The sequence below is a fragment of the Pelophylax lessonae genome (assembly GCF_965119305.1).
Source record: "Pelophylax lessonae genome assembly, chromosome: 6".
Lineage (NCBI taxonomy): Eukaryota > Metazoa > Chordata > Amphibia > Anura > Ranidae > Pelophylax > Pelophylax lessonae.
Genome location: NC_138773.1, coordinates 71243326 through 71259543, shown reverse-complemented (window position 1 = coordinate 71259543; position 16218 = coordinate 71243326). Strand labels below are relative to the sequence as shown.

The 16218-nt window shown below is 44.3% G+C and overlaps 1 protein-coding gene across 1 annotated transcript in view; it reads left to right on the top strand.

The window, feature by feature from the left end:
- The window catches only part of ADCY9 (adenylate cyclase 9), a 211588-nt gene that overhangs the window by 1909 nt on the left and 193461 nt on the right, over positions 1–16218 (top strand). The window contains exon 1 of the mRNA XM_082260632.1: positions 1–640. This exon is cut by the window's left edge and continues 1909 nt beyond it. Within this exon, the coding sequence (XP_082116758.1) occupies positions 1–640 (640 nt within the window). The remainder of the gene's footprint in view (positions 641–16218) is intronic.

Sequence of the window (16218 nt, the reverse complement as noted above, 5' to 3'; positions counted from 1 at the left end):
GATGAGAGTGAAAACTCTGTTAAACGACACTCTGCCTCCAGCCCAAAAAGTCGCAAGAAGAAGTCTTCAATCCAAAAGACCCCCATAGTCTTTAGGCCCTTCAAGATGCAAAGGATAGAACAAGTAAGCATTTTGTTTGCGGATATTGTGGGATTCACCAAGATGAGTGCTAACAAATCAGCCCATGCCCTTGTGAGTCTTCTTAATGATTTGTTTGGCCGTTTTGACCGTCTGTGTGAGGAGACAAGGTGTGAAAAAATCAGCACCCTTGGTGACTGCTACTATTGCGTGGCTGGATGCCCAGAACCTCGGCCGGACCATGCCTATTGTTGCATCGAAATGGGCCTCGGTATGATTGAAGCAATAGAGCAGTTTTGCCAGGAAAAGAAAGAGATGGTCAACATGCGTGTAGGTGTACACACTGGCACTGTTCTTTGTGGAATCCTAGGCATGAGAAGGTTCAAGTTCGACGTCTGGTCAAATGATGTCAACCTCGCTAATCTTATGGAACAGTTGGGAGTGGCGGGTAAAGTACACATTTCGGAGAAAACCGCAAAGTACCTGGACGACCGCTACATGATGGAGGACAGTTTGGTGGCCGAACGTGTTGGACAGATCGTAGCAGCTGATCAGCTTAAAGGTAAGAACATGTTTTTTTAGAATGTTAGATCCAAGGCCTTGGGGCCAACGAGATTGGCTGTACAAAGAACTGTTCCATGCTCTATATTGACCCAAGAATATAGGGTTAACTGTCTTTTGGTCTAACAGTATTTGCTGCAATGTGATTTTCAAACCAAACCTGACACAATGTCATGTGACTTTCAATTATAGAAGCTAAAGCACTACAACGATAATTCAATTATCAGGGATTATTCCACAGTTCTGTTCTTAGGCACACTTCTTTCCCTATTCCCGAATACTGTGTTAAGCTATTGTGATATTACTTAATGACGATCAAAATTCCCTTTGAACATAAAAGCTTCTGAGGGTTTTAGTCGTAATCTGGCATCAGGAAGTCTTAATGATGTTAATAATTAGATATGTATCCAAAACTGCCTGTTTTAATAATCTGCTGCCAACGATCACTGGCACTACCCAGTCCTGTCCTGATAGCCAACCTGCTTTGATAGACAATGATTCTTGGACATTATACAGGGAACAGCACAGTCTGACCTGTCCTGATGGGACGTGATAAAGGGCCCAGCACTGTCTGACCCATTCTAATTGTCCAGAATCCTGGGCCCTTATATAGAGATCAGCACCGTCTGGTTCTGTCCTTGATAATCTGCAGTTAATGACTTAGCCTCGGTTCACACTAGGGCGACCTGTGAGGTGACCTGGTCGCCTCACAGGTCGCCGCAGGTCGCTTCCCATAGGGAAGCTGCGGACCCGTTCTAATAGGAGCGACACAAGTCGCTCCGACCTAGAAAAAGGGTCCGGAGCTTCTTTGGGGCGACCAAGAGGCGACCGCCATAGACTTCAATGTTATGAAGTCCGTGGCGGCCGCTCCGAGGTCGCCGCGCGCTGCTCGCACCGCGATCTCGGAGGTCGCCCCTGAAAGTAGCGTCGCGCTAGTGTGAACCAGCGCTTAACAGTTGTATTGGAAAAAGCTCATAATTTTACATAAAGCAGTTGAAAGAACAATTTTATCTTCATTTGTTGGGAAATTCCCATTTTAATCTTCACTTGTTTGGGGCAAAAAAAAACAACGGTGCCAGCTTGTTACATGTCATCATGTACCTACCTTTAGGTTATGTAAAAAAAAGAAGTATAAAAAGTATGTTGCGTATACTATAAAGGCCCCTTCATACATTTGGTTTGGGGGCGTTACTGCATGCACATAACACATGAGAGCGAAAGAAAGCCCAGACTTGCACCGTTTTTATTTAAAGCTGAACCCCACCCCCCTCACCAAAAAAAATTAGAATAAGCAGCTATTATAGCTTTTGACATTTACTATTAGGGCACTTACCTGCCCAGGGATCCCATGATATCCTCACCCAAGCCAATTTTTGAATCGGCTCTCAGGTGCTGGCGCCACCATTTTGGATAAAGGAATCCGGCAGTGAAGACTTGCACCTTCACAGCCGGTTTGCTACTGCGCATGCGCAACTCCCGCTGCGCATTCCTAATGGACTGGCTGCCGCATGGGCCGAACTCCTGGCTGAGTTCGCTGCAGCAAACTCAGCGGAAAGTGGGAGCGGTACCTGTCAAAACCAGGTACCTGCTCCCCCCTCCTCCACACAAGGTGCCAAATCTGCCATCGGAAAGGTGGAGGAGGCAGACAAATGGAGCTTCCTCTTTTGGGTGGAGCTCCCATTGAAAGTGGTTGTAAACCCTTACAAATAACCAGTGAAGTGGCTGGCCTCAGGTGATACACAGAGATTAAACAAATCTTCCTATATAAGTTGTATCCGTTTACCTGCAGTCTTCTCTTCTCTACACCAGTTCAAATTGCAGAATTTTTAAAGCTTGTCTGAGCAGGCAGAAAAAAGGGGCGGAGAGCTAAAGTTACAATCTGCAAAGCTCTAAAATCTGATTTAAGGGAAAACACCCCCCCTTCACACAGCACACAGGGCAGAGGCTGTCAGTCACCTGGAGGTCCCTCCCATGTCACCTTTTTTCTCTTGGTGTCAGGAAAACTTGTCAGGAATGATTCATGCTGATAGCACAGGAACAAAGCTGTAGACAGCGATGATACTTGCTGCTCTTATTTGGGACAAATACACACTATAGAAGGATATGCTTTGTTCATATTTCATGTCTGAGGTTTACAACTGCTTTAACGTGTGTTGCCGTTCACTGCAATGTGGGTCCATTGTCACTTACTGTACATTGGTGTTGGGGCTCCATTCTCAATGAATGGCACTGGAAGCAATGTACCATGAATTGTGGTAAAGCATTGTAAAACGCACATAACTGCAATGCATTGGTGCAAAGCCAGGCAAAAAGAACAAAGGACTATTGAAGTAGTTCAGTCTTTTTACAGGGACAATATAGAATTCCTGCTTTTTAAAACAGAATTTGTATGTGGCAGGAAAAGCTGTTGGTAGTGCAGCTCTGATTCCAGTATAAAGACCCTTTTACACGGGCGTCTCCGCTAAGCAGAATCCGCTTGCTCAGCAGGGGATCTCTCTCTGTTGATCCCCGCTAAGCAGGCCGATGACAGGTCCGTGTCCGCTCCACTATGCAGAGCGGACACAGACACATTCCCACTCTCCTCTTTGGGGCAATCGGATAGAAACAGACCGCCCTTCAGTTACCATCTGATCCGCCGGACGGATTGTAAAAAAGGACCACCATCCGTCTGTTTTGGTTCACAGGATCGGATTGGATAGTGGTGGGTGTCAGCGGACAATGCAGGGTCCGATCAGGTCTGCCTGAAAAACTGACAGATGGACCTGATCGGACAGTCCTTGTGAAAGCCCTTGTTCTTCATGTTGGTTTGATCTGCAAACATCAACCAATCAGATTGTGGGAACCATTTTTCAAATTTAGCTTTAGCTAAAGGAAGAGTGTGGCTCCCGAGGTCAATATAGTTTCCCATGAAAGTGTATCTAAATCCAAATGTGTATTTAGGCATTTTAAGGCTTTTTTGTGCATATGTACCTATTTTTGCGCACACACAGATTAAAGTCTGTGAAGCCAAATACGCTGGATTCTACCCAGGAAAAAAGCGTTGAGCTACAAGCAATTGAGCGCTAATATGAGAACAGGTATAGTTTAAAACAGTGGGATTTCTTAATGTTGAGCTCTGTTACACGTAGGAAAATGGGGGCTTACCGTTCTCTACAAAAAGTATTATTTTGAGAGAGCTTGAAAGCAGTATTAACCCCTTCACGCCACCGCCTCCCGACCCTTTGGGAGCTTCTAATTTACAGGTGGCGAAGGCGGGCATTTGAGTCATGTGACCGCTGTCATTGGCTGTCTCAGCGGTCACATGATCGATTGCAATTATGCATCAGGAGCTTTCCAGTCCCTGCCGGTGAGTGTGCTGGGAGCACACAGGACACACGCTCTCAGCACAGAAAACTGTCTACATAAGGCCACATATATGCGTTAAAGCCCACCCGCCAAGAGGCTGCATATATGCGCTGGGTCTGTGGGAAGCGGGTAAACCCAAAAGCAACATTTATTATATTGCAGCTTCTTAATTCTTAGATGTGATGCCTGCATTCATTTTCTTTTTTAAGCTTTCCTTCTTTTATTATTAATCTGGTGATCCAGTCAGAAAGCCTGCTGTTTTTCAAAAGAAAAAGCTCTCTTCAGATGTAGCAGATACAGGGATGAGACAAACCATTTACAACTGGAGACAAACCATTTACAACTGACAGGGGTGCTTACAATGATTGGCTATTATTTGTTTATGTAAAACCTTTATCCGAAAAGGAAAAAAACTGTTTACTGTAACTTATTATAAAGAGTAAGCTGGAGTTTGGCTTCAATTTGTTAGTATATTTAATTTTGCTAGTACATCTAATACTCCCCTCCCCCTAGACTGGCAATGATGCTGTCCAAAGGTTCCCCCTGTGCTCCTTCATCCAGAATGGGGGCACTCTAATACAGAGTTGTGTTACTGGCCTGATCACCAGGTGAAAACAGAGGGAAAAAGCCTAAAAAAGAAAACTGATGCAGCCAGTGCCACCTCATCTAATGATTGGTTAACCACTTGCCGACCGCCGCACGCCGATCTACGTCGGCGGTCAGCCCCTCACAGGCAAAGTGACATAGGGCTACGTCACTAGCTTGTGAGGGTCTAGGGAGTGAGCGCGCGCCGCCGGAGGCGCGCTCCCGCGTGGTCACGGACCCCCCCGCGCGTGTGACCGGCGGACCCGATGTCCGCCGGCCACTCTGCGATCGGCGGGGGAGAGGGAGAAAGTCAGGCAGCTTGTGTAAACAAGCTGCCTGTCATTCTCCCCTCTGTATGAGAGCTGATCATATGGATCTACTATGTAGATCCGTTGATCACTCTGCATACAGCTGAAGCCACAGCCAATCACAGTAAGAATCACGCCCCTAGGGACACACACTGCCCCTCCCTCTCAAATAAAGTTAACCCCTTCACTACCAGTGTATTTTTACAGTAACAGTGCATATGTATAGCACTGATTACTGTAGAAATGTCACTGGTAACCCCAAAAGTGTCAAAAATGTCAGTCAAGGGTCCGATCTGTCCGCCGCAATGTCGCAGTACCGCAAAAAAAATCGCAGATCGCCGCCATTACGCGTTAAAAAAAAAAACAACAAAAATGACAAAAATCTTTCCCTTAGTCAGTAAACGCAATAACTTTTGCGCAAACCAATCAAAATACGCTTTTTGCGATTTTTTTTACCAAACATAGGTAGCATAAAACAAATTGGCCGAAAATGTTAAAAAATTTTGATTTTTACATTTTTTTTGGGGGGAATTTCATATAAAAAAAAGGGAAAAATATTGCTATTTTTGCAAAATTGACGCTCTTTTTTTGTTTATAGCGCGTGATCAAAAAATTGCACAGGTGATCAAATACCGCCAAAAGAAAGCTCTGTTTGTGGGAAAAAAAGGACGCCAAATTCGTTTAGGTACAGCGTCGCACGACCGCGCAATTGTCCGTTAAAGTCACGCAGTGCCGAATCGCAAAATACCCCCTGGTCGTTTAGCAGCCAAATCCTCCGGGGCTTAAGTGGTTAAGCTACAATATATTACGTTTTCGGTTTTGGGTTCAATACTGCTTTAATTTTGGCCACCATTAGACACACCTAGGCTTGAACACAAATTTATATATATACAGTATTTCACAAAGTGGAGTACACCTCTCACATTTTTGTAAATATTTTATTCTATCTTTTCATGTGACAACACTGAAGAAATGACACTTTGCTACAATGTAAAGTAGCGAGTGTTCAGCTTGTATAACATATGCCACTGCTACTGTCAGATCAGTTAGTAAATGTATAGAAGGAGTTGATACATGGATGCAGCAGGAACTGACAATGTAGGGGAGAAGAAGCAAAGTTGGGTAGTTTAGGAAGCAGTCTGGGGGAGAGGAGTGGAAAGCCCAGCTACAGTATCTCACAAACGTAAATACACCCCTCATATTTTTGTAAATATTTTATTATATCTTTTCATGTGACAATGAAGAAATGACACTTTGCTACAATGTAAAGTAGTGAGTGTACAGCTTGTATAACAGTGTAAATTTGCTGTCCCCTCAAAATAACTCAACACACAGCCATTAGCCCCGGTTCACACTTATGCGAGTGCGGGGTTCGCATGTAATATCGGAGCGCACTGCTCCTTCATTACATGCGATCGGCTGTGCGGTGCGAGTTTAGCCATACACTTTGTATGGCTAAATTCGCACCACACCCGCAGCAAACACACACAGGACCCTTTTTTGCAGCCGCATCAGGATCGGATCGCACAGCGGTTCACACTTGTGCGATCCGATCCTGTGCGAACTGCAAGATCGCACTGCGATATGCGATCAAACTGGGGGTGTCGTTAAGATTACATTGACACCCCCAGCGTATCGCATATGGCAGGGTGAACTGCCGGGGGTGCGTGTGCGATGCGGGAACAGGCTGCGGATTCGCAGCCTTCCCGCATCGCATAAGTGTGAACCGGACCTTAATGTCTAAACCGCTGGCAACAAAAGTGAGTACACCCCTAAGTGAAAATGTCCAAATTTGGCCCAAAGTCTTAATATATTGTGTGGCCACCATTATTTTCCAGCACTGCCTTAACCCTCTTGGGCATGGAGTTCTGCAGAGCTTCACAGGTTGCCACTGGAGTCCTCTTCCACTCCTCCATGATGACATCACCGAGCTGGTGGATGTTAGAGACCTTGCACTCCTCCACCTTCCATTTGAGGATGCCCCACAGATGCTCAATAGGGTTTAGGTCTGCAGACATGCTTGGCCAGTCCATTACCTTTATCCTCAGTTTCTTTAGCAAGGCAGTGGTTGTCTTGGTGGTGTGTTTGGGGTCGTTATCATGTTGACTGTAGGCAAGACACACTTGTCTTTGTACTCCTCACCTGGTTGCCCCCACACAAGCCTGACACCATCTGAACCAAATAAGTTTATCTTGGTCTCATCAGACCACAGGACATGGTTCCAGTAATCCATGTCCTTAGTCTGTTTGTCTTCAGCAATCTGTTTGCGGGCTTTCTTGTGCATCATCTTTAGAAGAGGCTTCCTTCTGGGACGACAGCCATGCAGACCAATTTGCAGCGTATGGTCTGAGCACTGACAGGCTGACCCCCCCACCCTTTCAACCTCTGCAGCAATGCTGGCAACACTCCTACGTTTATTTCCCAAAGACAACCTCTGGATATGACGCTGAGCACCTGCAATCAACCTCTTTGGTTGACCATGGAGAGGCCTGTTCTGAGTGGAACCTGTCCTGTTAAACCGCAGTATGGTCTTGGCCATCGTGCTGCAGCTTAGTTTCAGGGTCTTGGGGATATTCCTATAGCCTAGGCCATCTTTATGTAGAGCAACCATTTTTTTTTTTTTTTTCAGATCTTTAGAGAGTTCTTTGCCATGAGTTGGCATGTTGAACTTCCAGTGACCAGTATGAAAGAGTGAGAGCGATAACACCAAATCTAACACATCTGCTCCCCATTCACACCTGAGGCCTTGTAACACTATTGAGTCACAGGACAGCGGGGAGGAAAAATGGCTATTTGGGCCCAATTTGGACATTTTCACTTAGGGGTGTATTCACTTTTGTTGTTAGCAATTTAGACATTAATGGTTGTGTGTTGAGTTATTTTGGGAGGACAGCAATTTACACTGTTATACAGTACAAGCTGTATACTCACTACTTTACAGAACCAGCAGGGCCCTCTGATTCCCACTGTATTAAATTGTATTGTATTTGCACTGTCTACCCTCAAGTTGTAAAGCACTGCGTAAACCGTCGGCGCTATATAAATCCTGTATCATATTAATTATAATTGTAGCAAAGTGTCATTTCTTCAGTGTTGTCACATGAAAAGATATAATAAAATATTTACAAAAATGTGAGGGGTGTACTCACTTTTCTGAGATACTGTATATGCACTAAAATATACTGTATATAAAAATAAACTCTACATTTATTGTGTTAAATTGGTAATAAACCGCAAAAAAAAAAAAAAAAAAAAAAGGCAAAAAAATCTCCCTGCAAGTTAAAGTGATTGTAAAGGAATAAAAATGTATTTAAAAAAATACCAAACATGTCATACTTACCTGCTCTGTGCAGTGGTTTTGCACAGAGCAACCTCAAACCCCGCTGGCGTTCTGGGCCCCTTACCCTTCCCGAATGCCACATAGCAAGGGGCTCTTGTGACTGCTCGCTTCCGAGCTGGCTCTCTGTGTCCATAAGACACACCGAGTGGGATTCAGCCCCGCTCCTGCTTCACTGGCTGTGATTGACAGCAGCAGGAGCCAATGGGTCTTGTGCACATCGCTGGATCGGGATTGGTCTTGTGTATTGGGGGGGGGAGGGGGGCTAAGGGGGGAAGCTGCACCCTGAAGTTTTTTTACTTTCATGCAAAGAATGAAGGTAAGAAAAACCTTCAGCCTTTACAACCACTTTAAGAGAATAATGTGCTAGTATGCATTGCATACTAGCACATTATGAAAGAATTAACTGAAAACAAAGCCCTCCAGCAGAACGCTGTCATGGCCCCCCCGGAGCTTCCATCTTTCTCTGGTCTTCCTTCCAGGTTCACGGGCTGCGGCTGTTTGAGTAGTCGAGCCGTGATGATGTCACTCGCGCGGGTACACATGCCGGAGTCATGGTCGTGGCTCGGCTCTTTCTATGGACGGTACATGTGCTGGTGACATCACCGGCGCTGCTAAAGTTAGTATCTCCTAAACAGTGCATGTTTAGGAGATATTTACTGTACCTACAGGTAAGTCTTATTATAGGCTTACCTGTAGGCAGATCTTTTTTTCAGCAGGAATGTAGCGGAATGCAGTTCCGGTGTTCTATCAGAATAGCGTTACCTATCAGATTCTGCAACCGGAAGTGACGTTCGGATGAGAACAACTTACTGCGCATGCGCCATGCATTCCAACATGGCCGCTATGTGTTCCAATAGCTTTCCTGTGACAGAACACAAAGCACAGGCGGACATCTTCTTACACCCACACAAGTCTTGAATTGTACATTTATTTTGGCAGTAAACTCTCCTTATATACTGAAATAGACAATTTCACCGCGACCGAGTGAAATAGTCTATTTCACTATATGATCAGTTTGTCGCTGAGCAGTGCGGGGTGTACCAAGATGGCCGTCGCCACCTTCTATCTGCAGGTTTCTAGCTATACTTAGTAGAATACAATAATAATAGAAATGTAATACTGTGATTCAGTATATAAGGTGAGTTTACCGCTAAAATAAATGTAAAATCCAGGACTTGTGTGGGTGTAAGAAGATGTCCGCTTCTGCTTTGTGTTCAGTCACATTGTGAAAGCTATTGGAACGCATAGCGGCCATGTTGGAATGCATGGCGCATGCGCAGTAAGTTGTTTTGGTCCGTACGTCACTTCTGGTTGTAGAATCTGTAGCGCTATTCTGATAGAACACTGGCACCTTCACCACTTAATATATGTAATGGCAGGGGGTGCTGGCATATGCTAGAAGGTCTATTGATTCTGGCTGCTGGGGGATCTGTTGTCACTGGGAGGAATTTATTGTTACTGGGAATTAATTGTTTCTGGGAGGAGTCTATTTTTGCTGGTGAAGGTCTAGTCTATTGTTGTTGGGTTGGATCTATTGTTTCAAGGGGTGGGGGTTTGTTGTGAGGGGTCTGTTGTTGCTGCTGATGATCTATTTTTGCTAGAGGGGATCTATTTTACTGCATTTCATGCTATCACTAACACATTCCATTCAAATTATTTAGCAGGACAAAATGGTATTTGCTTCTGTATTCTATAAAAGATGCAAAAATGGGAGGTGGGTAGGATGTTGAACCACAGGGTGGTGTTCAGAAGTAAGTAGGAGATGGAAAAAAGGGGTGACTCGGAAGGGGGGGGGGAACCTGCACCTATTCTCTGAGAAAAAAAAGCCCTGCCTGTAGGTATAAATAATTAAAAAGCCTTCACCACCACGTTAACCTGATATCTAGAGCTGCAGTGCTGTATCCAAAATAGAACTGAAACCACGTGCATGATGCACGGTGCTATATTAAAAGAGAAGTATGGGGTTTCCTTTTTTTCCCCATTTATTCTTACTTAAGTGGATGCTGCATCTGTCCCCCGGCACCTATGCTCTGAGAACCGAGCGATTGAACACCACCGATTGCTTGGTTCTGACAGCTCCCCATCAGGGACAGATGGGTACAGACTACCTGGCAGAGCCCCCCCCCCCCAAGAAAATATTAAAGATATATTTAGCTAAAATTACAACAAAATCACTATAAGCAGACACAAATATAACATAACTCACATAATTCCTGCTAAATCTAAAAAAAAAAAAAAACTATGTTAAATAAAAATGAAGATGAGATGAGAAAAATATACAGGCTGGGCAGTTGGAGCTCAGTGATCAAAGAGACAGAGAGTTACAAATAAACAAAGTTACAAATAAAGTTCTGAGTAGAGATAACATTAGAGCCAGTGCTGGGAGGGGGGCCACACAGGCAGGGGGATTTGTGAGGATAGACTATCTCTTTCTTAGCAGATAAAAGCTGATAGCAGGGAGAGGAACAGATCAGATTCAGGTGCTGGAGGAAGATTTCTGTATTTGTTGTCCATCACTAATCCCCCTCTCTGTGTGGGCCTCCCTGTGTGCTCGGGCCCCTACAAGAGGGCTGGTGGTCCCCCCCCTATCAGCAGGCCTGCTCCCCATGCAGAGAGCTGTTGACTGTTAGCCAGCAGCTCACCGCTCTTCCTCCTCCTCGCTCACTGGAGCGCTGAGCTGTGAAGGGGGTGGGAGCGGCCGGCTCAGGCTCTCAGCGGCTCGCTGAGAGGCTGAGCCGGGTGTCGGTCCAGGCACCTGCTGGATCCTAACTCTGTAGTCGTGATGACGCGGGGCCTGGACCGACATCTGGGATGTCAGCAGAGGGCGGACTTCAACCCGCTGTCTGCTGAAAACGGGTCACAGGAGTGCAGAACGAACTGCACTCCTGTGATCCATAGAAGATGTACAGCTAAACAAACTTTGTACTAATGTAAATATAATAGGACCTGAATAATAGGGTGATACTCTATAAAATAGCTATGAATCTTTTTTCCCCCAGATAATGAACATCATATAAAAACGTGTTTAATAAAGTGGAATAGTGCATTATTGTACTTTAGGTGAGTTTTTCTATGACATATATACTGTAAATATTGTATATGACAGCCAATGCAGAAAGGTTCTTTGGAAGTCTGTCTGGAGCCGGCGTACAAATAGTTAAATTGCTGCCATTAAAGGCCACTTAGGTCCTGCGTATCCCATCCACTAACTATACACGTATTTCCTGTGTTCTCCAAAGTCAGTATCCATTTACTTGTGGTTATACCACAGACGTTATATTAATATGCAAAAAGCAAGACATGACGTGGGTAAATGTTTTTTGCTGTTTTTTTTTTTTTCAGAACGTGCGTCCAACACTGTAATGAGTGTCAGCGATCATAAGCACCAGTTATGTAGACGGTACGCCATTCCTAATAGTGGGCAATCACATCCAGTCTCGCCCTCTGGCAGTGCTGTATGAGAGGCTGAACTGGACCCTGATTGGTTGGTATTGGCATCAGAACTTTTTTGTACTCTGCAGCCGTTGCTGCAGTCCAGTTCCCCCCCCCCCCCCTCGCCCCCTGGGCGTTACGCAGTTTTTCTCTTCCTTTTCCAAAGTGCTGTTTGAAAATATTGGTTTGTGTGTCAGGAGGTCAGCTATGTATATTATTAGCACATGAATAATGTGGTGTTTCCGAGCTCCTTCTGTAAACCAGTGGGAAGGGCAGTAGTGATGTGCTAAATACTGTAACCCCTAGTCCTCATGCACACAGGCGCTTGGGGGCCACAGCTACAAATGTGGACGTATTTCTCTACCATGGAGCCATGGTGCTGCACATAGAAATCAACAGAGGCATGCAAGTGCATGCCGGTATTTATTATTATTAACCGCTTGCCGACCGCCCTCCGCAGATATACTGCTCAGCTGCGCAAATCGCCGTACCCATACATCGCTCCTCGGGAGCGAGCGTGGAGGGTGAGCGCGGTGATTTGCAAGAGAGAAAGCTGATCTGCGGGGCCGGAGACCGCAATTGCCTCCGGGCATCCCTGATCACTCCCCAGGAAGACAGAACAGTGGTCTGCCTTTATAAACACAGCAGACCGTTGTTCTGTCAGCAATCAGCACAAAGCGCCTGTGTTCCTCCTATTTAGGAACACAGGTCCCTGTGTTGAGCCAAAAAGGCCACCCCCCTCACAGTTAGAAAACACCCCCTAGGCTCACATTTAACCCTATGATCGCACCTAGGTTAAACCCTTCCCTGCCAGTGTCATTATTATAGTAACAGCGCATATTTTTAGCACTGATTACTGTAGTAATGTCACTGGTCCCCCCAAAAGTGTCAGTTAGGGGTCCGATCTGTCTGCCACAATGTCGCAGTCCCACTAAAAAATCGCAGATCGCCACCATTAAGAGATAAATAAAAATGACATAAATCTTTCCCCTGGTTTGTAGACGCGATAACTTTTGTGCAAACCAATCAATACACGCTTATTCTGATTTTTTTTACCAAAATATGTAGCAGAATACAGATTGGCCTAAAGCACTGATTACTGTAGTAATATCACTGGTCCCCCCAAAAGTGTCACAAATGTCAGTTAGGTGTTCGATCTGTCTGCCGCGATGTCGCAGTCCTGCTAAAAATCGCTGATCGCCGCCATTACTAGTAAAAAAAAAATAAATAAATAAAAATGACATAAATTTTTCCCCTAGTTTGTAGACGCAATAACTTTTGCACAAACCAATCAATATACACGTATTGGGATTTTTTAAAATAAAAATACGTAGCAGAATACAGATTGGTGAAAAAAATTAGATTTTTTAATTTTTTTTTTTGGGGTAATGTTATATAGGAGAAAATGAAAAATATTGTTTTTTTTTTAGAATCGTCATTCTTTTTTTGTATAGCACAAAAAATAAAATATTTCAGAGGTGATCAAATAGCACCAAAATAAAGCTCTGTTTGTGGGAAAAAAAGGACATACGTTTTATTTGGGTGCAGCACAGTTGTCAGTTAAAGTAACGCAGTGCCGTATCGCAAAAAATGGCCTGGTCATTAAGAGGGTAAATCCTTCTGGTCCAGAAGTGGTTAAATATTATTATGCAGGATTTATATAGTGCCAAAAGTTTGTGCAGTGCTCTACAATATAAAGGGAGAAAATACAACAACAATACAGTACAATTCAATACAAGAGGGTTAGAAGGGCCTTGCTCCTGGGAGCTTACAATCTAATAGGGAGAGGTTGGTGGAACAAAAGGTAATAACTGTGAGGGGTGAACTGATGGGAGAAATAAAAGATTCAATTAGCTGAAGGCAGGATAGGCTTTCCTGAAGAGATGCGTTTTCAAGGATCGCCTAAAAGTGGAAAGAGTAGGAGATGGCCAGACAGATTGAGGTAGGGAGTTGCAGAGGATGGGAGAGGCTCTGGAGAAGTCCTGGAGACAAGCATGGGAGGAGAAGACAAGGGAGCTAGAGAGCAGGAGGACTTGGGAGGAGCAGAGAGGACCATTTGGGTGAATATTGGAGACAAGATTGGTGATGTAGTTTAGAGCAGAGTTGTAAATGGCTTTGCATGTTATTGCTAATGTTTTGAATTTTATTTGTTGGGCAATGGAATGCCAGTGGAGGGATTGGCAGAGAGGGCTGGCAGACACTGAGTGGTTAGTAAGACATTGGTAGAGAGGGGTGGCAGACACTGTATGGTACTTGCTTAAATACGTTAAAGCATAAAGATGTATGCTCCTGGATGCAGACAGTTTATGTCCAGGGTCTTACCATATGTCCTACAACCATATACCCATGTACAGCCATTATAATTATTATTATTATTATACATAATTTAAATGGGTACAAACATTTTTTTTTTTAGGTAAAGTTGATCCAGGGAATATCCGATTGCCTCTCGGGGGATCGGGAAGGAATTTTTTTCCCCTTCTGTAGCAAGTTGGATCATGCTTTGCTTGGGTTTTTTTTCGCCTTCCTCTGGATCAACAGCGGGTATAGGATTTTGTATATGGGATTGTATGGTTGGGTCTTCAATACTGTTTTTTTTTTTTTTTTTTTTATGGTTGAACCGGATGGACTTGTGTCTTTTTTCAACCTGACTAACTATGTAACTATGTATACAGGATTTATATAGCGCCAACAGTTTACGCAGCGCTTTACAATGTGAGCCATTGATTTCAATTGCTGGCTGTTTGCAGCATCTGTGGCTCCTAGGGAAATAGGCCCAACTTTTACATTGAGCAGACTTGGGCGATCCTCTGCATGAGACCATAGCAACCACATTTCACTTTTCAAAAAAGCATATTTAAGGCATTATGCAATTTTCTCGATTCTCCCCATTAACACAGTCAGTGTTGATGGGGGAATCCCTCCCCAGTGCTATTGTGTTCTGCTGGCATAGAGCGGGGAGCCTTCCCTACTGGCAGCATACGATGATCAGTGTTGCTGGCTACAGTGGACGGCAACCAATGACCAAAAAAACCTGACAAGCTGCTTGTGCTGAAGTTGATCAATAGATTGACTTCAGTACAACCAGTCTGCCCATAGACAGATCGAGATTTGGCCAGTTCCTGCTAAACTGGTTGGATTTCATTCTGTCTATGGCTTCTGGGACTTCAAACACTTATTCTTTCGGAATAATGAATACACTCATTCAATGAGCTCACTGGCTCCAGCTAGGCTGCTCACATCAAACAGGGATCCCTTCCAATGGGTATCAGGAAAGTCACTCAAAGCAAAAAAAAAGCCAAAAAGGTAAAGAATCCAAAATATTTCGATGGCTCTTTAGCAAAACTCAAATAAAACAACCAACACGTTTCAGGGGCTCCCAGTTCATCAGGGCTCAGTGGGCTCAGTGAACTTTAACAAGGCATAGATGAACTTAGAAAAATGAATAATCAGATAGATCTCTTGTTTGCTTATAAATGACGAGAAAACATGTACAGTATATGCCAGTGTAGGGGGAGACAGCAGCATTCAGATGCAGCCCTGATGAAGAACGTATGCTATGAGCCCCCGAAATGCATTGGTTGTTTAATGTGAGTTTTGTTAACCACTTAAGCCCCAGCCCTATTTCGGACACTTTTTGTTTAAAACCAGTATTTTTTCCTAGAAAACTACTTAGAACCCCCAAACATTATATATATTTTTTTAGCAAAGACTCTGGAGAATAAAATCTCGGTCATTGCAAAATTTTTTGTCACGCGGTATTTGCGCAGCGGTCTTTAAAACGCCATTTTTTTGGAAAAAATTTGAAAAATCACATTTCACTGCATTTAAAAAATACTAAATAGTAAAGTTAGCCCATTTTTTTTCTATATTGTGAAAGATGATGTCACGCCGAGTAAATAGATACCCAACATGTTACGGTTTAAAATTGCGCCCCCCCGTGGGATGGCGACAAACTACGGTCAATAGAGATCTCAATCTGCGACGCTTTATATTTATTTAACGGTTACCAGTTTTGAGGTAGAGTGTAGCTCTTTAATTATTGCCCACGCTCTGGCGATCGCGGCGATACCTCACATGTGGGGTTTGAACAGCGATTTCATTCGCGGCTCGACTTGTGTATACGTTTTTTTTGTGCGCGAGCTAACGGTGACGGCTACATTTTTTTTTCCTATTTATTTATTTATTTTTTTAAACTTTATTACAGGTTTTTAAAAAAAAAAAATCTGATCACTTTTATTGCTGTCACAAGCAATGTAAACATCCCTTGTGACACCAATATGTAGTGACAGGTACACTTTATGGAGGGATCGAGGGTCTAAAAGACCCCATACCCCTCCACTACACTTCCCTGTATGCAAAACGCCGAAAACGGCATTTTTGCATACAGCCGTTTTTCAAATTTGCCGCCCTTTGCAGCACAGTAACCCGGAAGTGACGTCATGGACCCCGCCTCCGGGTTACGTCATCGGAGTCCCGATCTATGCCGTTTCCGGCATTCATCGGGACTCCATCCAGCCGGCGAACGTGCCGGCTGGGTGCTCGGGGCTCCGGTGGGACAGGAGCCCC